We start from the raw sequence: 25,035 nt of genomic DNA, 5'->3' as shown, positions 1-25,035 counted from the left end.
ACCTAAACCTCCATCTCGAAGACCAATCCTCCAAACAAGTAGAAAACCTACTGTCATTCCTCGAAGCCCTAACATACAAGATTTTAGACTCACAAACCACACATGACCCAACAGCCCTTACTGCCAGAGATTCAAACATCAAATTGAAAGTGGTCTGGGGCGTGGCTTGAGAGTGCGCGAGAATGGACGGGTAAGGCAGAGGCTCTGTATGTACAGACATTATTGACATAAAAATACTAAAATAAAAATTTCATTTAAAGTATAAAACGAAGAAAACAATAACGAGATGGCTTCAGGAAAGCAGAGTAAATCCGATATGGTGGCTTCCAATACCGGCAGTGTCAAAAGATCTAAGCCGGAGCCGGCGACACCGTCGAAATGTTCGTTGTCAAGGGATAAAAGCGACATCGATTTTTGGAAAGAAATACAAGAAATAAAAGAAATTCTTTTGAAAAACGCTAAAAAACTAGATGAGATACAGGAAGAAGTAACGACCTTAAATAAAAGAACTGAAGTGCTAGAAATTAAAACAACGAAATTAGAAATGCGAATGGACAGTTTTGAAGCTGAAAAAAGGCAATATAAACTGGACAGAGATAAAATCTTTACACTCACCAGGGAGGTGGAGGACTGCCAGAATCGCATGAGGCGGAGTAACCTGAGACTTTTGGGCGTACCGGAAGGGGTGGAGAAAAGCAACCCTGTCTCATTTGTTGAAAACTTTTTGATGAAAGTCCTGCCCCTCAAATCTAAATACCCGATAGAAATTGAGCGTGCACATCGCATACCAATGAGAAGACCTGATACTTTAACAGGTCCTCGCCCCATAATATTCAAGTTGTTACGGCACCAACAAGTTTTAGAGGTGTTACGAATGGCTAAAGAACATGCAAATTTAAAATGTCAGGATGCCAAAGTCCACATCGTTCCTGACTTTGCTAAAACAACGGCAGATAAAAGGAAAAAATTTCTGGACATGAGGCCGAAACTGAGAGACATCGGAGCTAGATTTGGGCTGATATACCCTGCGATTATGAAAATAACTATTGACAATAAAACTATGAGCTTTGATGAGCCTGTGAAGTTGAAAATGTATCTAAATCAAAGGGAACAGCCGATGCCAGTTTAATTGAGCTTATTCCCTTCATGGAATTGGAAATGATTCTCTTTCATTGTTTTTCTTTGATTTTATTTGTTTATTCATCCTTGATTTAATTGAGAATCTTTTTATTGACAGTTTGACTCTGTTTTATTTGAATGGTAACGGTGCAATGGAACACTGAAGCAGCTGGCAGTTTGTTTCTCTGTGAGCCTTTAATATCTTGTTCTCAAAAGATGACTGTTAAAGCTGAAACTATTTTTCCTATCCTTTACATATCTTGTAAAGATATTATTAGAAAACTTTATTTATGAAGATAAGATACTAATGTGTAGAACATAGAATGAAAAAAAAAAATGAAAATATATTAGTAATATTTAACTTATATTTATGGGTTTATTATAAGTCTAACTCTTTTAACAAATATATTTGAGATTGAGATTGAGATTCTCTTATTATTATACTGAGAGTGGAAGTTCTCTATTTCGTTTTTTATTTTGGTTTCCATATTTCAAGAATTTTACATTTAATATATGTGAACGTATATATGATTATTACAGACAATAGTGTTTATAATTGAGGTCTGTATAGAGCTTTATTTGCTTTACTTAGTCTTGTATGTGCAGTTTCAGGTTGTATCAGTCTATATTAAGGGTGGGAGAGGGAGGGACGGGAAGGGGTTTAAGGGAATATGAGAATTGGGATATGGATGTTGTGGGGTGGGTTACAGATGAAAATGGTGTTTCTTCATTTCAAGTGATTTCAGGCTTTGGTTTAGATATAATAAATGGAAGAGCTTTTGTAAAAATTATTAGGATTGATGGAGATTAAAATCTTTTCGCTCAATGTTAATGGCCTTAATCACCCAGTAAAGAGAAAAAAATGTTAGCATTTTTAAAAAGGCAACAGGCTGATGTGTATTATATTCAAGAGACACATTTGTCAGTGGTTGAATCCAGGAAGCTAGAGGATAATTGGGTGAAACACTGTTTTTTCGCTCCTGCAGTGGGGAAAAAGGCAGGAGTGGCTATATTAGTGAACAAAAAATGTTTAGCTTCATTTAAAATGATAGATTTTGATCCTTTAGGGAGATGGATACAAGCGGAAATGAGAATGGGAAATAATACTTTGACTTTACTAAATATCTATGCCCCGAATTCGAATCAAAATGATTTTTTTACTAATATACAAAAATTAATACTCCCACTGGCTGCTTCTAATTTAATAGTAGCTGGAGATTTTAATGCTGTTATGGATCCTTTTTTGGATAAAAAACCAAGCAAAAATATAAAATCATTAGGGTTAGATAATTTGGTGAATACTTGTAATTTGAAAGATATATGGCGTATTCTTCATTTTAATGATCAGGAATTCTCTTTTTGCTCACCAGTTCATAAATCTTTTTCAAGAATTGATTACATATTGGTATCAAATTCCATAGTGCAACAAGTGACACAAGCTTCCATTGATCCAATTATTTTGTCTGATCATGGAGGAGTGTGGATTACACTTACACTAAATAATAATGAATATAATAGATCATTATGGAGGTTTGATAATGCATTGGTTTCGGATTCAACTTTTCTTGAAGAAATTAAGTTAAAAATTTTGGAATTTTTCCAAATAAATACTTCAGCAGATATTAATGCGGAAATTTTATGGGATGCATTTAAAGCTACTATAAGAGGTAATATTATTTCTTATTCTGCATATATTAAAAAACAACTTATTAAACAATTTTCAGATTTGGAAAAAGAAATTAAATTGCTGGAGTCCAAATTAAAAGATAAATGGAATCACGAAAATTTGCAAGCTTTATTAAAGGCTAAGGGTAAATATAATGAAATTTCTTCAAAAATGGCAAGGAAAGATTTGTTTTCTTCGCAAACCTTGTATTATGGAAAATCTAATAAGGCAGGAAGTTTACTTGCAAATTATCTTAAAGCAAAAAAGAGAAGAATAAAAATAATTGCAATAAAAGATGAGAAAGGAAATATGCATAATCAAATTAGTAATATTTTAAATCAATTTTTGGCTTTTTACAAAGAGTTGTATTCTTCCGAGTCTTCTGTTGATAAAGTTCAAAAAGGTATGGAATTTTTAAATCTTCTTGAGGGTTCAAAACTTCCTGATCATATAAAAAGAAGTTTAGAAGAACCTATATCATTAAAAGCATTGAAGTCTCTTAGAGTTGGATCCGCTCCAGGTGGGGATGGTTTTACTGTGGAATTCTATAAAACATTTCAAAATTCTTTATTACCCTATTTACTAAATTTATATCAGTTTCAACTTAATAAAGGTTGTATTAAAAGTACTATGGCAGAATCTGTGGTGATTGTTTTGCCAAAGCTAAATAAAGATCCCACTATGGTTTCAAATTACAGGCCAATATCATTAATTAATGTGGATGGAAAATTATTGGCTAAGGCTCTGGCATTAAGATTGGCAAAGGCTCTCCCTTACATAATTGATGTACATCAAACGGGTTTCGTTGCTAACAAACATTCTTCTAACAATACAAGACTGACGTTTCATACTTTAAATTTAACTAAAATGATGAATGAACCAGCTTTTGCTCTTTCATTAGATGCAGAAAAAGCCTTTGATAGGGTAGAATGGTCATTCATGTATCAGGCTTTGGATTGGTTTGGTATAGGTCCTGGTTTTGTTCAAATGATTAAAACTTTGTATAGCTCCCCTATGGCAAGACTATACATTAATAATAATTTATCTGAAAGTTTTAAACTACATAGAGGAGTTAGACAAGGATGTCCATTATCTCCTTTGCTGTTTGATATTGTTTTAGAACCCTTATTGATAGCTATTAATCAGACAAAGGGGATACAGGGTATTCCCCTGAAAGAATGGGAATACAAATTATCTGCTTATGCGGATGATATTTTATTATATTTGCGCAATCCAGGTTCAACTATACCATGTTTGTTAGAATTGATTGAAAGGTTTGGAATGTTTTCAGGATATAAAATCAATTGGAATAAATCTGAAATTATTTCGCTTAATGTACATTGCATAAAATCTATGTTTGATTCATTTCCTTTTGTTTGGAAAGAGGATGGATTAAAATATTTAGGAATTTGGATTAAAAATTCAATAGAGGATACAGTAAAAGAAAATGAAAAACTTTTATTAAAAAAGGTTTCGGAATTATGTGAACAATGGAATCCGTTACATATATCTTGGTGGGAGAGAGTTCAAACCATAAAAATGATGATATTGCCTGTGGTTTGCTATCAAATGTGTATGATTCCGGTATTTTTTCAAAACTCTTTTTATAAAAAATTGAATTCAATAATTATTAAGTTTGTTTGGCTTGGCAAAACACCTAGAATTGCTTTGGTATCTTTACAGAAATCAATTAAGGAGGGTGGGGTAAATTTCCCAAATTTTTATAGGTATCATCAGGCCTATATTTTACGTCAAGGTATGTATTGGGTCCTCCCAGATCTCATTGAATACACTCCAGATTGGTTATATTTGGAATGGCGACTCATGTCTCCTTTACATCTTTGTCACATTCTCAGTATCAAGATGCCCAGATTGTATAAAGAAAATAAACTTTTATTAGATACATGGAAAACTCTGAGGTATGTAAGTAATTTAACTGAAATTCCTATTAATAAATCAACAAATCAATCTATATGGCTAAACTCCAAGATTCAAATTGGCGGATCTAAGATTGTCTGGAGGCATTGGTTAAATGCAGGAATACAAACTTTAAATGATGTTATTTCAAATGGAAATATGCTTGAGTTTACACAATTGCAAAATAAATTTGGACTGAATAAATCACAATTTTATAAATGGTTGCAATTGAAGCAGGCCATTCAGGCAGGGTTCCCTGAATGGAAAAATCTAAATTCTCAATATAGCATGGAATTTTTATGCTTCCAGGCAGATTTTCTGGGTCACCAGGCCGCACAGTGGTATAAAGTTATTAGTGAATTGGTTAATAAAAAACCTAAAAATGGTCTTAGGGATATTTGGAGCATTGAGATTAAGCATCAAATTTCAGCATCTTAATGGCCACAAATTTGGTCTTGGAGAATAAGATGTACACTGTCAGCATCTATGAGACAAACTTGTTTTTTTCTTTTACATAGAGCATTTTGGACCCCTGTTAGATTACAAAAATTAAATAGTTCATTGTCTAATAGATGCTGGCATTGTAAGCTTGATGTAGGGACTTTGGATCATCTTTTATTTTTTTGTCCCTATATATTAGCCTTTTGGAATTCGATCTGGGATCAAATAAATTCTTTATTGGAAAATCCTGTAGCATTAACTTATGATACTGTGATATTTGGCATGTCTATGAGGAAAAAGAGTCAGATATCGGCAAGTAATAACAAACTTTTATTGATTATGACAGGAGTTGCTATGCAACATATTACTACCAATTGGAAAGATCACAGCAGACTTAACTTTAATTTCTGGTGGAATTCACTTTGTCATCTATACAAAATGGAACGTTCAATAGCAATACAAAATGGAAATTATAAAAGGTTTAATGAAATATGGGAGCCAATGACATTGTTTTGTAATGAATAAACACCATTTTCTTAACATTACTTATGAATGGAGGGGAAAGGGGAGGGATTGTATAAATGAAGAAAAAGGTAAAAAGAACTATGAAAAAGATTGATTCAATTAAGAAAATAGTATGAAAGGGGGGGTGAGAAGAGTTTAGATACATATACATTTGTTATTATCTTGATAGATTTATCAAGTGTTGTTAGTAAATCTATGTATTACTTATATTGTACACTTGTTGAAAGATTAAAAATGAATAAAGAATTAAAAAAAAAAAAAAATTGAAAGTGGTCTCGATCCCTCTGGTCAGACCACTACACATACTCCTTCAACATGAACTGGGCCAAAGACAAAACCAAACCAAAACCCCAAAGATCAACCTACAACTCATGTAACTACATCGACCCCTCCAAATTCTGGACTAAAACAGATGCAACAATCCAAGAATGCAACCCCAAGGACTTCATCTCACAATGGTGCAGGCTAAGCACAGCTACCCTAGATGAGCTAGCCCCAATACAAACAAAAACCAGAATTAGCAGGCAATCAGACAAATAGTTCGATAATGAACTACTCCTACTCAAAAGACAAAGCAGACGACTAGAAAGAAAATGGAGAAAGAATAACCAAAAACCCACAAAAACTGCATGGAGAAAACTAAACCAACAATACAAGCTAAAACTAAAAGAAAAAAGAAAGACACACTACACCAACCTAATAGACAAAGAAACCCAAGACACAAAAAAACTATTCCAAATACTAAAAGACTTGCCAAGTCTATGGCAACTAAAAACACTGAATTGGCCATAAGGTCTAGCAGAGTAGCAAAGAAGCTCATACAGAGCACAAGCCAGGCCCTTCAAGACCACATTGAGAACTCGACGGGAACAGTCTGCGCTACAGGGATCGCATCCCGCAAACACCGGGTGACATCCAGGTGAAAAGCCAGAGACTGAAGGCTGCTCTGAGCCCAAAAGCACGAGATATTGGTTATCTGCCATTTGAAGGATGAAATCGCATGGCCTTTTTGAGACCAGCTTGCAAGAAAAGCACAGTTACTTACCGTAACAGTTGTTATCCAGGGACAGCAGGCAGATATTCCCACACATGGGTGACGTCACCGACGGAGCCCCGCAGCGGACAGCCTCGAAAGCAAACTTGCTTGAAGATCTCGAACTTTCGAGCACTGCACCGCGCCTGCGCGCGTGCCTTCCCGCCCGAACTAGGGGGTGCATCTCCTGAGAGGATCCTCAGTTCAGATACCTAGCCAAGAAGCCAACCAGGGGAGGTGGGAGGGTTGTGGGAATATCTGCCTGCTGTCCCTGGATAACAACTGTTACGGTAAGTAACTGTGCTTTATCCCAGGACAAGCAGGCAGCATATTCCCACACATGGGTGACCTCCAAGCTAAATAGAAAGGGATGGAGGGAAGTTGGCATATTACGAAAAAAGATTTTGCAAAACAGATTGGCCAAAATGGCCATCCCTCCTGGATAATGTATCCAGACAATAATGAGAGGTGAAAGTATGAACCGAGGACCAAGTGGCAGCCTTGCAGATTTCCTCAATAGGAGTTGATCGGAGGAAAGCTACAGACGCCGCCATAGCTCTAACTTTGTGGCCCGTCACTCGACCTTTCAAGGAAAGACCAGCCTGAGCATAGCAGAATGAAATGCAAGCAGCCATCCAGTTGGAGATTGTGCGTTTTGATATAGGACGTCCCAACCTGTTCGGATCAAAAGATATGAAAAGTTGAGGAGATGTTCTGTGAAGTTGAGTGTGTTGAAGGTAGAAAGCCAAAGCACGTTTACAGTCCAATGTATGAAGAGCCGCTTCTCCTGGATGAGAATGAGGCTTTGGAAAAAATACAGGCAGAACAATAGACTGATTGATATGAAATTCTGAAACAACTTTAGGTAAGAATTTAGGATGAGTACGTAGAACAACCTTGTCATGGTGAAAAACTGTGAAAGGTGGATCAGCCACTAGCGCTTGTAACTCACTGACACGTCGAGCAGAAGTGAGGGCGATCAGGAAAACAGTTTTCCAAGTGAGATACTTGAGATGAGCTTTGTCAAGTGGTTCAAAAGGAGATTTCATAAGTTGAGCTAAAACAACATTGAGATCCCAAACCACAGGAGGTGGTTTAATAGGAGGATGGAGATTGAGAAGTCCTTTCATAAAACGAGAAATCATAGGATGTGCAGAAAGGGATTTTCCATCCAAAGGCTGATGAAAAGCAGCTATAGCACTAAGGTGGACTCGGATAGATGTAGTCTGAAGTCCAGATTGTGATAAATGAAGTAAATAGTCCAGAATTGATGTCAAGGAAGCAGATCTGGGAAGTAAATTACGTGTAGAACACCAAGCAGAGAATCTTGTCCACTTTTGACCATAACATTGTCTAGTTGATGGTTTTCTGGAAGCAAGTAAAATATCTTGAACAGACGGAGAAAATTGAGAAAAGTCTGTTATATAGAAAGGTACCAAGCTGTCAAATGTAGAGACTGTAGATTGGGATGAAGCAAAGATCCTTGATTCTGCGTGAGTAGAGAAGGAAATATCGGAAGAAGTAGAGGCTCCCTGGTGCTGAGTTGAAGTAGAAGGGAGAACCAAGGTTGCCTGGGCCACCGAGGAGCTATCAGAATCATGGTGGCCCGGTCTGATTTCAACTTGACCAGAGTCTTGAGAATCAGAGGAAACGGAGGAAAAGCATAAAGGAATTGATTCCTCCAGTCCAGTAGAAACGCATCCGCTTCGAGACGCTGAGGAGTATAGATGCGGGAGCAAAATTGAGGCAGTTTGAAGTTGAGAGGTGACGCAAACAGATCTATCTGTGGAGTCCCCCAACGAGCAAAAATTTGGCGAAGAGTAGGAGAATTGATTGTCCATTCGTGAGGTTGTAGAAGACGACTCAATTTGTCCGCCAAACAATTTTGTTGCCCCTGAATATAAACCGCTCTGAGGAAGATGTTGTGAAGAATCGCCCAATGCCACAATTTCAGAGCTTCTTGACAGAGGGAGTGAGATCCCGTCCCTCCCTGTTTGTTGACATAATACATGGCTACTTGGTTGTCGGTACGTACTAGAATCACCATGTCGTGAAGTAGATGCTGAAAAGCTTTGAGAGCATAGAATATCGCTCTGAGTTCCAACAGATTTATAGGACACCGCCGGTCCGCTTGGGTCCAGAGCCCTTGAGTGCAAAGACCGTCCACATGAGCTCCCCATGCATACATTGACGAGTCGGTTGTGAGGACCTTCTGATGAGGAAGAGGATAAAACAGTAAACCTCTTGAAAGATTCAAAGAGAGCATCCACCAGCGGAGAGACTTCTTTATGAAGGCGTGATGGAAATTAGTCGAGTTGGTGGATCCACTGATTGTTGCCATTGAGATGCCAGTGTCCATTGAGGAATGCGAAGGTGAAGTCTGGCAAAAGGAACCACATGAACTGTAGAAGCCATGTGACCAAGCAGAACCATCATTTTCCTTGCTGGAACAGAGGAAAGTTGGCAGAATTGTTGAGACAGTTGAAGGAGTGCATCCTGACGTGGTTGTGGAAGATATGCTCTCAGATTGATAGTGTCCAGAGTAGCTCCTATGAACTGGAGGGACTGAGAAGGAGTCAGCTGAGATTTGGGAAAATTGATGTGAAATCCCAAACTTTGCAGAAAAAGAATAGTCTGTTGGGTCGCTGCAATAACCTCTGAAAAAGAGGGAGCCTTGATGAGCCAGTCGTCTAGGTATGGAAATACTTGAAGACCCTGGTTGCGAAGAGCTGCAGCTACAACCACTAGGCATTTGGTGAAAACTCTGGGGGAAGAAGCCAGTCCGAAGGGGAGAACTCTGTACTGAAGATGAAGATTTCCTACCTGGAATCTGAGATACTTGCGAAAGTCTGGATGAATAGGGATATGAGTATAGGCCTCTTTGAGATCGAGAGAGCACATCCAATCCCCTTGATCCATCAAGGAATATAGAGTTGGCAGAGTGAGCATTCGAAATTTCTCTTTGACTAGATATTTGTTGAGAGCTCTGAGATCCAAAATCGGTCGCAAATCCCCCGTCTTTTTGGGAACTAGAAAATAACGGGAATAAAATCCCAAGTTCCTTTGTGGAAGAGGAACTTCCTCCACTGCTTGCAGGAGAAGAAGAGCTCGAGCTTCTTGAAGCAGAAGGGGAAAATGCAACTGATTTGAAAGACACTCTCTTGGATGGCGATCTGGAGGTGCCTGAAGGAGTCGAAGAGAGTATCCCTCTCGTATGATGGTAAGTACCCAGAGGTCTGAAGTAATGAGCTCCCATTGGTGATAAAAAGTGGACAGGCGACCTCCTATGGGGAGAGGAGAATTTGGAAACAGAGAAATTTGAATGCTCAGGTCGAGATTGTCAAAAAGACTGAGCAGGCTTGGTGGCAGCAGGAGTCTGAGATTTTTGTTGCCTTTGTTGTGGAGGAGGCCGACGAGCAGGAGGTCTAGAAAAAGCAGGAGTTGTTTTCTGCGGATAGCGACGTGGAGTTTGTTTGAAACCTCTAGTTGGTACAGGTTTAGGTTTTGGACGAATGAGGGAAGCAAAAGAGCGCTCATGTTCTGAAAGACGCTTTGTAGCTGCCTCAATAGAGTCATCGAATAATTCATTTCCTTGACAAGGAAGATTAGCCAATCTATCTTGAAGGTTAGGATCCATGTCCACTATCCGTAACCATGCTAATCTACGCATGGCTACTGCAAATGCCGACACTCTAGACGAGAGTTCAAAGGCATCATAGGAAGCTTGTAGCATGAAAAGTCTCAACTGAGAAAGAGTCTTAAGGATATTTTTAAATTCTGATAGGCGATTGGTAGAGATGTCCGGGTAAAATGAAGATAAAATCTTTAAAAAATGGTTGAAGTAGGACGTAAATATGTAATTATAATTAAGAACTCTATTTGCCATCATAGAGTTCTGGTATAAACGACGTCCAAACTTATCCATGGTACGGCCTTCCCTATCAGGAGGAACCGAAGCATAGATTTTGGAGGGATGTGCTTTCTTCAATGATGATTCTACAACTAGAGATTGATGAGAAAGTTGAGACTTTTCATACCCTTTACAGGGGACCGTTCTATAACGAGATTCTAATTTGGATGGGATAGCAGTGATAGAATAAGGAGTTTCCATATTGCGAGTGAAGGTCTGCTGTAGAACAGGAGTCATAGGTAATCTGAGTGACTCTTTTGGAGGATGGGGAAGCTCCATATCCGCTAAGTACTCAGGAGTATATTTTGAGTCTGAATGAAGGTCTATCTTGAGAGCTTGGCCCATGTCAAAGATAAATTTGGCAAAAGAAACTGATTTTGGATCAGATGTTTCCTCAGGAGAACCACTGCGTGATTTATGTTGAACTGAATAGGATGGAGAAGCCTCTCTAGAATATGGTGAAAGGTCTGATTCCAAACGCAGAGTGACCGAAGAAGCTGCACAGTGAGTTGGAGTAAGAGAATGCTTTCTTTTCAAACTCCTGGAAGGAGAAGTAGCAGGTGTACGAGTTACAGAATGAGTCGAGGTATGTGTAGGACTGTCTCGACGGACTGGCTTCGACGGTGTTCTGGATCGAGAAGGGCTTCGAGTCGAGGCTCGTCGAGATCCATGCTTCGACTTTGACTTTGAAGAACAAGGTAAAGAAGCCTCGGTATCCAAATTCGAAGACTCCCTCCGAAGCTTAGAAGGAACAGGTCTTGAATGCTTCGATCGATGCTTCGGAGGAGGTGAGCCCGGAGAAGACTCTGATGAAGAAATGTTCTTCGGTGTCCGGGATCGGCCTCGGGAGACTGGAAGCTCTGGTTGAGTGACAGGCTGATCAGTCCGAGGCAAGGTCGAGGACGGGACCAATTGAGCTACCAAGGAGGAAATCTGAGTTGTGAGTATAGATTTCAACATGTCCTCTAGCATCGGCACCGAGACAGAAGATTCTGACCTCGTAGGTGCAGCAGTACGCTCCGAAGAGGGCGACCTCGAAGGTGAGTATTCCCTTATCTTGGAGGTACGCTTCGAAGGTGGACGTGCCGAGGACTCTGGTGGCTTCTTGGATACGGCACCTGAAAGGGAACTCGGAGACTTACCCCCCGTAGAAGACTTCGTGGATGGCGTCGTCTTCGAGGCAACCGAGGCAGAATAGGTCGAGGCCTTCGAGACCGAAACTCCAACCGGAGTCTGGGTCGAGGCCTTCGAGACCACAGGTGTCGAGGTCGTCGGAGTCGAAGCCTTCGAGACCGGAGCAGCCGCTACGGTCAAGGCCGGATCCGAAGATTGCTCCATGCCAAAAAGTTGAAAAAATTGAGCACAACGTCGTCGAAAGGCCCGTGGAGTAAGGGTGAAGCAGCGATGAAAATCTTCTGGAGAATGAGAAGAACCCAGGCACTGTAAACAACGGCAGTGGGGATCGGTGACAGAAATCACCCGATTACACTGTCGACAACGTTTAAACCCGGTAAGAGGCCGGGACATGGAAAAAATAAAGTCCGTGTCGAACGAAGGAGCCTAGGCCTAGGCCCAAAGCTCGACGGCCGAACAAAAAAAGAAAAACAATATATATATATATTTTTTTTTTATTGTTTATGAAAAGAAAAAGAAAGGAATAAAAAAACAAGCACAGCGACCGACTTTAAGAAAGAAACAGCCGCGGTGATGAGAAGGCAATTGCTGCAGAGAAAGAGAACGTGTCTTCTTGTCTCCGCGGAATTAAACGAACTGAGGATCCTCTCAGGAGATGCGCCCCCTAGTTCGGGCGGGAAGGCACGCGCGCAGGCACGGTGCAGTGCTCGAAAGTTCGAGATCTTCAAGCAAGTTTGCTTTCGAGGCTGTCCGCTGCGGGGCTCCGTCGGTGACGTCACCCATGTGTGGGAATATGCAGCCTGCTTGTCCTGGGATAATCAAGGGTTACTGGCATGGGAGACCTCCCAGGCTCTACTTGCTCCTTAGCGCACCATAACTGAAAGACTTCCAGGTCTTAGCATATGCTGCAACCATCACAGGCCTTTAAGGACAGTCATAACCACAACCTCCAAATAGCCTTTCTGAATCAAGGTTATGCACTCAAGAGCCATGCTGTAAGACCAAAGTGTTCTGGCTTCTCCATCAAAACTGGGCCTTGACTGAGAAGCCCCTGATGAACAGGCAGTTTCAGGGGTCTGTCTCTCTGTAGCCGTACCAAGTCTGTGTACTAAGGTCTTCGGAGCCAATCCGGAGCCACCAGGATCAACAGACTCTCATGGGTCGCTATCCTGTGAATGATCTGACTCGCCATGGTCCACGGAGGAAATACATAGAGAAGCAGATCTGTGAGCTGTAGCTAGATGTGTGTCTTAGTTGGGCCAGATGATCCATGCCAGATTCGCCCCAAGTCTGAACTATGAGGGAAAATGCCCTTTGAGACAACCACTCTCCAGGATCCAGGTTCTGCTGGCTAAGTAAGTTGGTTTGGACGTTCTCTACTCCTGCCACGTGAGCCGCTGAGAGGGCCTGAAATTGAAGTTCTGCCCACTGGAATAGCATCCGAGCCTCCAAGCAGAGGGTAGCGCTTCTGGTGATTTCCCCCCCCCCCCAATCTGTTTATGTTGTGGCGTTGTCTTGAAAACACTGACTGCTTTCCCTGTCAGGAAAGATTGCAATTGCAGCGGGGCTTGCAATTGCAGTGAATGGCTCTCAGTTCCAGATGACTGATGGACCATTTGCTCTCTAACGGGGACTACTTGCCCTGGAGAGGATGACCACAGCAGATGGCACCCCCAGCCACTTAATCTAGAGTTGGTCGTGAGGGTCACCCATGCATCAATTCAGAGCAACTCTGAAGGGTCACTGGCACTGGTATTCCCCTCAGGCAGAGTAGGCAATCATCCTAGGCAGCACAGCGCTTCCCAGTCCTGTTAAATAGGCTTTCCATAAAAGGCTGATAAAATCTGAGAAGCCTTGCATTGGGGGACCTGAGGCTCCTTGTGTTAACTCTAGACTGGAGAAGAGAAGATGCACCTTCCACCATCATTTTGTTTTGTCCCATCGCTGCTCAGTTCCTCTGAGAGGATATCTTCCCTTTAGACTGGTTCTTCCAGGATTTTAGGGGTTCTAAGGCACTGGAGGACTGGCTGGAGGCCAAGCCTCAAGTTCCCACCCCTTCCTCCTGCAGCACTGGAACACGGCTGCTCTCAACCAGCAACTCTGCGCAACTGACACAGGATCCAGGACTAAAAAGGCCTGGGACATCCATCAGAGGCAATCATTTGTCAAAGCAAGCAGTTTTTGAAATTAAAAAAAAAAAAAAAATTTAAATCAGATAGTTAAAAATCTAAGATGGCTGCCATTAAAAAATTTGAGCCAAAAACGGGCTGTTGGAGCTAAATACAGAAATAAAAAATAGCGATTTTAAGGTTTTAGAGAAGAGGGACCCTAGTACTAACCCCAGAAGCCACTAAAACTCTAAATTTTTGACTACAGGTGCCTGTTGTCTGAATCAGTCTGACTGCAGTGAAAGGATTTCTGCCACAGAAATTACTCAGACCTCAACCATCGAAAGAAATCTTCTGGCTGCCAGCTGGATGGACCATGGCCACCGACTCCCTCCCCTGGGATTCCTCATACAGCAACCCACCATGATGGAAATACATAGAGAAGCAGATCTGTGGGCTATGGCTGGACTTGGGTGTCCAGTCCTGCATTTCCATGCTTGATGCAGCCGGCTCCCTAATACTCATAGGGTTCTTTCTCAGGGGCCACACAGCCTGCAATCAAGCTTCTGACCGAATCAGAAGGCGAGCCGCTCACAGGGGTATGGACCCTGAGCTCCTGAAGGGACCAAAGCAGGCTGGCTCTGCAGGTACTCTAAGAGATTGGCCTGGGAGTAGCAGTCCTCCCATGCGGGACTGCATCCTTTCTCCAGCAGAGTATGCCAAGCAGGGTATCTCCGAGCACTGAAGCCACAAAGAACTTCAAAATTCCAGTTGAAAAACCACCAAAAACTAAGAAAAAACAGAGCAGAGCAAAACACACCTTCTGAGTTTGCTTGCATAATGAATAACTGATGTGCTCCATTGCAGAAGGGGAGGAGTTTCAAGTTCTTAAAGGGATATCCTTCTGCAGTTCGTGGGAAATGGGAATCAATGGCTCAAGTATGGACTCCTATGTATCCACAACAGAACTGTAGGATAAAATTAAATATTGAAACATGAGGAAAGAGCAAGATTACAGTAATTTTAGAGTGATGTAATAACTGGTAATATAGAAGGGAGGGCATCTAGATATTAAGGAAATGGCAATACTAGAATATTTGAAGTGGTCTAAGGGGCAGATGTACAAACCCTACCGTGCTGATGTTTCATTTAGACTGGTTTTAACCAGTTTAATTGAAACACTATTCTGCGGCCAGAGTGCAGAAGCTTTCGGCTACTGCTTTACCGTTCATGGAAGCAGTGATTGAAAATTACATGCTAATAAGTTGTTAGTATTAAAATAAGCTCATTAGCAGATCCATGCAATGCCCAAACAAGCACCACAAAAATCCTTGCTAAACTACAGATAGCTCAGAGCTGTCAGTAAGGTCCCCTGCCTTACTTTCCCTGTCAGTGCCTGAGCGTTAACTTGCTCAGGCACTGACGGGAAACTCAGGGAATTACACCTTCAAACCCAACCTCAAAAAATTCCTGGGAGGTCCAGTGGATCCTCTACCAAATAAAAAAAATCTCTCTGGTGGTCCATCAGACCCTTCCTGACATCTCCCAGTCTCCACTAAGTTAAAAAACCCTAGTGGGCCAGTTGACCCCTCCCGAACCACCTTAAAACTTAAAAAAAAAAGCATTGTTGATATTGCAGACCTCTCCCATCCCTCTCAGCCCCCTTGGTTCCTGACCCCTATCAGTAGTTTTATATATATAAAGGGCCAGAGTTTCTTGCAATTCAAATTGGGAGATAGCATCAGGAGGGCAGGTATCTGCCTTTGCATCTGCCCTTCAAGCTAGCATGTGTGCATGCCTTGGGGGAGATGCAAGAACATACATGTAATCTGTATACACGTGTTCCCTTTGTAAAAATGGAGAATAAGCTTACTCAAACCATGCCTCCTTGAAATTTGTATATGCTGTAGACCTCCACATGAATATAGCAGCTTTCTAAAATCACTATTTACATGCTGAGTTGCTTCTAAAATAGCCATCTATACCTGCAGCTGTTTGAGCTGGGCCAGCAGTTCTCTGTTTTCTTGTTCTTTTTCTTCAGATACTTGAGCTTTGCTCAGTGCATTCTCCAGTGCTTGTCTTTCCTTCTCAAGTTCTGCTTGTACAGCTGAATGCTCCATCTATACCCATCCAAAAGATGGCATCTCAGTTAAAGGTTGTTAAACATATAATTTTCAGTGTAAGAAACTAATCTAAAATCAAATCATTATTAAACTTCACAAGACTGTGACTCATGCTTAACGTGACCATTTATTTTTTTTTCATCAAAATGGGACATCAATTAATTGTCAGTCCCGCCCCCAATCCCGCCCTAGCCCCATCCCAATCCCGCCCCCAATTTCTTCCATTCATTTTTCATGTACATATAATCTTATTAATTCATAATGGTGACCATAAAATTTTTAAAAACCCACAAAGCATACTACACGCAAAGAAAATGTTAATTATCATTTATATTTGGGGGGGTTTCAGAGGTCAAGGCAGATAACTTTAAAATATGCAATGTCACCTCAGTAACTACAGAAAAATAGACAAATATAGTGCAAAATATAGATAGCAGATATAAATTCTCAAAACTGACTCATTTTGATCACTAAATTGAAAATAAAATCATTTTTTCTACCTTTGCTGTCTGGTGATTTCATGAGTCTCTGGTTGCGTTTCATTCTGACTGTGCATCTTTTCTTTCATTTTTTTCTTTCTGCACTCAGGCCCAACAATTGTCCCTTTTTATTCCCTCCTTCCTTCCTTCCTATGTCCTTAGTGCCCCCAGTGCCACCTTCCCATGTCCTTAGAGCCCCTTCCTATGTCCTTAGTGCCCTCAGTGCCTCCTTCATATGTCTTTAGTGCCCCTTCCCATGTCCTTAGTGCCCCCACTGCCTCCTTCCCATGTCCTTAGTACCCCCAGTGCCTCCTTCCCTTGTCTTTGGTGCCCCTTTCTATGTCCCTAGTGCCCCTTCCCATGTCCTTAGTGCCCCTTGCTATGTCCTTAGTGCCCCCAGTGCTCCTTCCTATGTCCTTATTGCGCCCAGTGCCTCTTTCTCATGTCCTTAGTGCCCCCAGTGCCTCCTTCATATGTCCTTAATGCCCCTTTCTATATCCTTAGAGCCCTCAGTGCCTCCTTTCTATGTCCCTCTCACTGCCTTCCAGCCTTTGTCCCACCCCCTCCCCCGAAGCCAGCCCGCCTAACTACCTACCTCCCTCCCTTCCTGCCACACAAAAGCCAGCCTCCCTCCTTCCAGCACCCGATTCAACCCCCCCTCGGTAACCGCTGCTTGCCAGCCTCTCTCCTTAGTACTTACCTCCCTCCAGCGCCAATTCAACCCCTCCCCCCTGATCCGCAGCTGCTGCTGCTTGCCGCCCAGAAGCCTTCTTCTCGATGTCAATTCTGACATTGGAGAGGAAGTTCCGGGTCAGCCAGGCAGCAATTGGCTGACCCGGAACTTCCTCTCCAACGTCAGAATTGACGTCAGGAAGAAGGCTTCTGGGAGGCAAGCAGCGGTGACGGACCAGAGGTGGGAGGGGGGAGAGGGGTTGAATCGGCGCTGGAGGGAGGTAAGGACTAAGGAGAGTGGCTGGCAAGCAGTGCCAGCGGACCCGGGGGGGATGAATCGGGCGCTGGAGGGGAAGCGATCGCCTGTCCCATTGTCCCTGCGCACAGCTTCGGGATGCTGTCCCTGAAAATGGGACATTTTAGCATCCCGAAGCTGTGTGCGGGAACAACGATACAGGGGATCCAAAAACAGGATGTATGGTCACCTTACTCATGCTGCCATTAACTTGGGCTCAGACATCAGGTTATTATTGTACGATGAGAATACACCTCTATTCCTTTAGCATTATCATTTCAGTCATTTAATCTGGTGCAAATTCAAATTGTGAGCAGGTTAAAAAAAAAAAAAAAAAAAAATCAACAAAAGTAAAGAAAGCTGACTTATTACTTCTTATATTTTTATCACCAAATAAAACATCTTGGAGTCACTATCAACAATAAGTTGAAATTCTCAACTCAGTGTGCAGCAGTGGTCAGAAATATCAAAAAGAATGTTGTTAACAGTTGTACAGAAAGGAATGGAGAATACAACAGAGAATATCATAACACTTCTGAATAGAACTATAGTGTGACAGTACATTGAGTAACATATGTAGTTCTGGTCAGCCATCTCAAAAAAGGATACAGTGGAAATAGAAAAGATGCAGAGATGTGCAACAAAACTGATAAAGGGAATAAACATCCCATATGAAAGGCTAAAGAGCTTGAAGACATGACATCTAAAAAGGGATATTTGGAGCATTGAGATTAAACATAATATTTCAGCATCTCAATGGCCACAAATTTGGTCTTGGAGAATGAGATGTACAATGTCAGCGTCTATGAAACAAACTTGGTTTTTCTTGTTACATAGAGCTTTTTGGACCCCAGTTAGATTGCAAAAGTTAAATAGTTCTTTGTCTAATAGATGCTGGCATTGTAATCTGGATGTAGGGACTTTGGATCATCTTTTGTTCTATTGTCCCCATATCTTAGCCTTTTGGAACTCAATCTGGGATCAAGTAAATTGTTTATTGGAAAACCATGTAGTGTTATCTTATGATACTGTGCTTTTTGATATGTCTATGAGAAAAAAAGAGTCAGATATCAGTATGTAATAAGAACATAAGAAGTTGCTTCCACTGGGTCAGACCAGAGGTCCATCGCGCCCAGCGGTCCGCTCCCACGGCGGCCCATCAGGTCTGTGACCTGTGAAGTGGTTTCTGACCACTTCTATAACATAAGAACATAAGAACATAAGAACTGCCATCTCCGGATCAGACCTTCGGTCCATCAAGTCCGGTGATCCGCACACGCGGAGGCCCTGCCAGGTGTACACCTGGCGTAATTTATAGTCCACCATATCTTTATATGCCTCTCTTAAGGAGATATGCATCTAGTTTGCTCTTGAAGCCTAGGACGGTCGATTCCGCAATAATCTCCTCTGGGAGGGCATTCCAGGCGTCAACCACCCTCTGAGTGAAGCAGAACTTCCTGATATTAGTCCTGAACTTGCCCCCCCTTAGCTTCATTACATGTCCTCTAGTCCGTGTCAAATTGGACAGTGTAAATAATCTTCTCTGCTCTATTTTGTCGATTCCTTTCAGTATTTTGAAGGTCTCGATCATATCCCCACGATCATAACCTACCTCTAGTTCTATCTGTACCCCTTTTATTGATTTTGACTGGAAAGATCATAGTAGGAGCTCAGATTGTGATGTCATAATGTCTCATTCCGGTGCCTGAAGAGGGACCGGCAAGATGGCGGCGGCATGACGCTGTGAGAGCTGGAGTTTCGTCTTTCCTTGTTTTCTTACTAGTACATTTATTACTAGCATATATTCTTCAAAATTTAACACTAATATGCCTCATAGTAAGCGCAAGGGCATTCTCCGAGCAGACCCCACCAAGCTCGGGCAATTGCAGATGGACCGGTTTCTCACGAGCTCACCGGTCTTTTTTGGAGGGGGAAACTTACCCGCTGTAGCACCGACGGATGGAGACGCCGGAGCCATGGGACTCGAGACATCGCTCTCCCCTCAAGCAGCCAGGCTACCACCGAATCCGGCGCAGGACTGCGAGGAGCGCGAGATTGCTGAGAACCTGAGCAGTTCGATGCTGTCCTGCGGTGGGGGTGACCACGCAGCCCAAAACGCCGAGTCAACATCGATTTTAGGAGCAGAGGGAACCGACTCCTCAGAAGTAACTCTGAACAATATTTGGAAAGTGCTTCAGAGGCTCGAAGCTGCAGCTACTAAATCAGCAGACGATACTTCCAAAGTTGTGAGTAAAATTGATGATTTGTCTAATTTAGTCCAAAATAACCAATTAGAAACAACGAGGAAATTTGATCAAGTGAATAAAGAAATATCCTCATTACAAGCTATTTCAGCTAATATGATTAAGGACAGAACTGTTATTCAGAATAAAATAGAGCAACTGGAAAACTTCAATAGAAGATTGAATTTAAGGGTATTAAATTTTCCTAAACTTTCTGTTTCTTCACCAATTGAAGTTTTCAAAAAATACCTTATGGAAAATCTTAAAATTCCTCAAGAACTGATTCCACCTATAAATAAGATATACTATCTTCCTAGAAGACCAGAAAACAATACTGACAAACAGTTGGATAAACCACAGGAAATGGATTTAAAAGATATTACTGGGATATTAGAAACTTCACAGGAAGAGATTCAGTACCGTGGTACTCTCTTAGTTTCACTGGTCTTTGAACAAGACTTAAATATGATTATGAAAACTTTTTTTCGTTTTTCCCAGAATTTATTTTTGGGAGAAAAAATATGGATTTTTCCTGATGTTACAAAATCTACTCAGGAACGTAGAAAATTATTTCTAAATATGAGAGAATAAACATTAAAATTGGGAGCTACCTTCTTGTTAAGCTATCCTTGTAAGTGTCTGATTCGATATGCTGGAACTAAATATGTATACTTTATGCCGGAGCAGCTTCGTACCTTTCTGGACACTAAAAAGTTTACATAAGTGTGATGGCTGTAATTTTATTTTTTGACTGGTTTGAATCATGTTAAGCCTTTTTCCTTTTAATTAATTACATTGGTTGAGAACTCCCTTTCTCTTTACATCTTGTCCTGTTAGGAGGTTATTGTGGTCTAAGAAAGGATAATTTATTCACAACATTGAAATTATTGTTATTTCATTTTATGTTATCTTATTAAGAATTACTGGATTATGTTGTGTAACAAATGGATAATTTTCTTGGATGTATTTTCTCTGATTTGCTGTAACAAGAGGATTCTTGTGTTAAATTTTGAAATTTATAAATAAATAATTTAAAAAAAAAAAAGAAAGATCATAGTAGGCTCAATTTTAAGTTTTGGTGGAATTCAGTTTGTCACATATATAGAATGGAAAGATCAATAGCGGTACAGAATGAAAATTATAAAAATTTTATTAAAATTTGGGAGCCATTAACGTCCTTTTGTCGTGCATGATGCCATTTTTCTAATAATTTTCTATTAATTATGTAGGATTTAGGGTTGGGTGGGGGGGGGGGTTTCCATTATATGAAAATATAATAATTAGAGTGATTCGAGGGTGGGAGGGGGAGGGTTATATTTTTAATTATAAGATATAATGATAAGATGCACAAGTGCTTAGATTTATTTTATTTATTATAAATTTTTGTACACTTGATGAAAGTTTTAAAATGAATAAAGAATTTAAAAAAATAAAATAAAATAAAAAGGGATAAGATTGAGGCCTATAAAATACCAAGGGGGAAGTGGGGGCAGGAAAAAAGAGGTTAAGTAAAGTAAAAAAAAAAAAAAAGTATTTTCAATGAGAGGGTGGTAGACTTGCAGTGTAGGCTATAGGAGCCAATACAGTGGCAACATTCAAGCACCAATGGGATAAGCACAAATGACTATAGTTGCAGGTGAAAAGAAAGAACCACAGATCTATGACAATACAGTACTCCCCCAAAATTCAAGGGGTTCCATTCCAGGAACCCCCACAAATCTTGAAAAACCGCAAATAGTGTATAGGCCTGGTTTGGCACAAACTACGCAGAAGCATTAGCAGGGCATGACAGAGACCTTTCTAGTCCTGGTCACAGGGTCTTATATACATGCAAACACTTCCCCCCTCTTAGGCCTCTCACCTTCCCCCTTTACACCTAACTCTTTAATCTCTCCACTGTAGTTCCTCTCTCATCTTTCTTCCTGTAAACCGTGCCGAGCTCCGTATTCGTGGAGATGGTGCGGTATATAAACCCAAGGTTTAGTTTAGTTTAGTTTTCATGGGGGAGACTGGAGAGGGCAGTGGGAGAGGCAGGAGAGAGCAGCCAGAGCACCAGCGAGTGAAGGAAATCACTCGCTGTATGCTCCGACCACCTCTTCCAGCGTGTCAAAGCAGCTCCTGATTGGTAAGGCCTGACTTTAGTGCAGGACGAGGCGGTCGGAGCATACAGTGAGTGATTTCCTTCACTCGCCGGTGCTCCAGCTGCTTTGTCCTGCCTCTCCAGGTGTCCTCTTCTGGTCGGCAGTCGGAAAATACCACGAATGACTGGGACTGCGAACCGCCGACTTCGAATGACCGGGGGAACACTGTATACTTTTCAACTTAAATTTGTTAACTTGGTGTTTGGTTTAGCTAATCAAGCCCAATTATATCCACAAATGTCACAAATATGAATTTAATTAATGTCAAAAATTTTTTGCCCATAATTAATTTTGCATCTGGCCAACTAGCCTGGATAAACTCATTTTATTACTATGCATGCATACATTTCTATGATCGGGTTAAATATAATAGAGAAAGCTTTTTCTGAGTCACAAGTAGGAATTTCACAGTGGACTATGGTAAATATATTGGTGACAATTACTTAGGTCTAGAGCAGAGGCAGCTCTCTGCATAAAGTGCATGGGGACAGACTGAAAGATCTCAATATGTTTACTGTACAAGAATGAAGGAGAGGGGAGATATGATAGACATGTTTATTTATTTATTTATTCAATTATTTTAGCCTGTCCTCCCAAAGGAGCCCAGAACGGGTTACAAACTACATCCACAATAATCCAGTCAGAAGAGAGATGACATAATTTACATAAATTACAATATAGACATGACAATAATTTAAAATATAGACATGTATAAACACACAGAAACCAAGTCTCCTTCAACTGAAAGGAAGATCTGCAATGAGGGGGCATTGGAAGAAAGTGAAAGGTACAGATTCAGGAGTAACTTGAGGAAATATTTAATGGAAAAAAGTGGTAAATTTGTGGAACGGCCTTCCACTGGAGGTGGTGAAGAGGACTATATCTGAATTCAAACAAGTACATAGGATCTCCAAGGGAGAAGAAGGGATAGTAGATGTCATGAATGGGCAGACTAGATAGGCCATATGGTCTTTATCTGCCTTCATTTTTCTATGTTTCTATGAATCTCTCTCCACTTTCAAGTATATAAAAAGCACAATGTGTTATTATACAGCCATGCAACTTGATAAAAGCTTATACCTGACTTACTGTAAACTTAAAAATTTAAGGAATGGAGATTCCATATTATACATAAAAGCACCAATACTTCATAAATACTTTGCCACAGTGCATTATGATTAATGGCTGGATCCAAATGGATTGAAGGAAAGTTTTTTTTATTTAATATTTGTTGAAAATTGTGTTTATTTTCCTGTGCTAGGATTGCAAATACCGTTTCTCACCTGGCTCAGTCGCTTTCGCCTTTCCAGTTCCTCTTTCAGTTCTTTGGCTTCAGTATCTCTTAGTTTCAACTGAGCTTCAAGCTCAGCTTCATAAGCACTAAAATCTCCTTGAGCTTGCAAGAGAGATTCATTTATTTCCTGCTGCTCCTGAAGGCTATGTTCTAGTTCTGCTAGCTCCTAAAATTTAAATTTAACAAAAACAAAAATACTATGAAAGGGCAAATTCTGTATTCACATGACATCTTTTATTTTGCAAAGCAGTTTGTTGAAAGAAACTAGAAATGTATTAAGGGCTCCTTTTACTAAGCTGCGTTAGGGCTTTAACGCGCGGAATAGCACACGCAAGACGCTAACGCCAGCATTGAGCTGCGTTAGTTCTAGCCGGGTAACATAAGGTTAGCACGCGCTAATCTGCTGCGTGCGCTAAAAACGCTAGCACACCTTAGTAAAAGGTTAAGAGTAAGTGATTCCTTTAGAAACCCAGCAAATGTTTTCAGATGCAATTGTTTTGGTTCCTTACATCAGCCAAATCTAGGTATTGATGTACTGGCCCATGAAATTATTATGGGTTAGCAGCTATTTTTGTGATAAGAACATAAGAATTTCCGCTGCTGGGTCAGACCAGTGGTTCATCGTGCCCAGCAGTCCGCTGCTGGCTCATTTACATCCTATAGTTAAGTATTGCAAAATATTTTATTTACATTACCACAGCAGAAGTTCATGCATTTCTAACTATGGGAACACATTGAGAGCATTGTAATTTCATTTTAAGATATTTAATATACAAAATTGGGAAATCCAAGATGGCTGCCGCAACAAGGTCCAAAAATTGTCGGAAAGGGTTTTTGGAGGTGGTGGACCCTAACTGTGCTGAGTGACTGGGTTTTTCTGGAGTAAGCTGCTGTATTTTACCCTCACTGCACACCAGTTGCGAGTTGCCTTTTTTAACCCTAAATTGGGTCGGCACTCTTCAGAGGGAGTGGAGTTTTTTTTCAAACCTATGAAGCTTAACTGAGGTTTTTTCTCTAACCCTCGTTGCTGTCCTCGTTGTTTTACTTGTGTTAACTGGTGGGATCTTTTTGGTTCTGAGGGTATACAGCTTATGCTTGGAACCTTTGTATGCAATTATATCAGCAGTGTAAAACTCATGGCCAGCGGGCTTCCAGGTACTATTCTGTGGCTCATGGTCTAGATGTGATGATCGAGTGTCGGCTCCCTTGCTGCAGTCTTTTTTCCATTTAAAGCCGTAGATGGAGTCGGCTTCCAACTCAGGCATGCTTTGCGCGAGGAGCAGCCACCCACGGCTTTGAATGGAAAAAAGACCGCAGCAAGGGAGCAGATACTCGATCATCGCGTCCAGTTAAGGAATAAGGGAGGGGGAAGAGAAATGCTGCTGCATGGGGGAGGGGGAAGAGAATTGCTTTTGCAACTGCATAGGGGGAAGGGGGGAAGAGAAATGCTGCTGCTGATGCTGCACAGGGAGAGGGGGAAGAGAAATGCTGCTGCTGCTGCACAGGGAGGGGGAAGAGAAATGCTGCTGCTGCTGCACAGGGAAGGGGGGAATGCTGCTGCTAAACAGGGAAGGGGGAAGAGAAATGCTGCAGCAGCACAGGGAAGGGGGAAGGGAAGGGGGAAGAGAAATGCTGCTGCTGCACAGGGAAGGGGGGGGAATGCTGCTGCTGCACCCAATTGGGGAGAGGGAAGGAGGGAGAAGGAAGACAAAGGAGAGGAGAGGAATGAGTGATGCCAAGTCTGAGGGAGGGAAAGGAAATAAGGAAAGGAGATACTAGACCATGGAAGGGGAGGGAGAGATGCCAGGGCATGGGGGAGGGAAGGAGACGGATGCCAGAACAGGGGAAAGGAAAGAGACAGATGCCAGACTAGGGAAAAGGAAGGAAGGAGGGAGGGAGAGAAAGGAAGGAGAGAGATGTCAGATTGTGGAAATA

At 41.4% G+C, this 25,035-nt stretch overlaps 1 protein-coding gene across 3 annotated transcripts in view; it reads right to left on the bottom strand.

Annotated features, from left to right (window-relative positions):
• Positions 1-25,035, bottom strand: part of CNTRL (centriolin) — a 350,863-nt gene that overhangs the window by 150,944 nt on the left and 174,884 nt on the right. For all 3 annotated transcript variants that reach the window (XM_033961428.1, XM_033961427.1, XM_033961429.1), the window contains 2 exons: positions 23,090-23,266; positions 15,839-15,973 (listed from right to left, as the gene is read on the bottom strand). In XM_033961428.1, coding sequence (XP_033817319.1) covers positions 15,839-15,973; positions 23,090-23,266 — 312 coding nt within the window. The remainder of the gene's footprint in view (positions 1-15,838; positions 15,974-23,089; positions 23,267-25,035) is intronic.

This window comes from Geotrypetes seraphini, chromosome 10 (assembly GCF_902459505.1).
Source record: "Geotrypetes seraphini chromosome 10, aGeoSer1.1, whole genome shotgun sequence".
NCBI lineage: Eukaryota > Metazoa > Chordata > Amphibia > Gymnophiona > Dermophiidae > Geotrypetes > Geotrypetes seraphini.
Note: the sequence above shows the minus strand (reverse complement) of the source record. Positions and strands in the feature narration are given on the sequence as shown.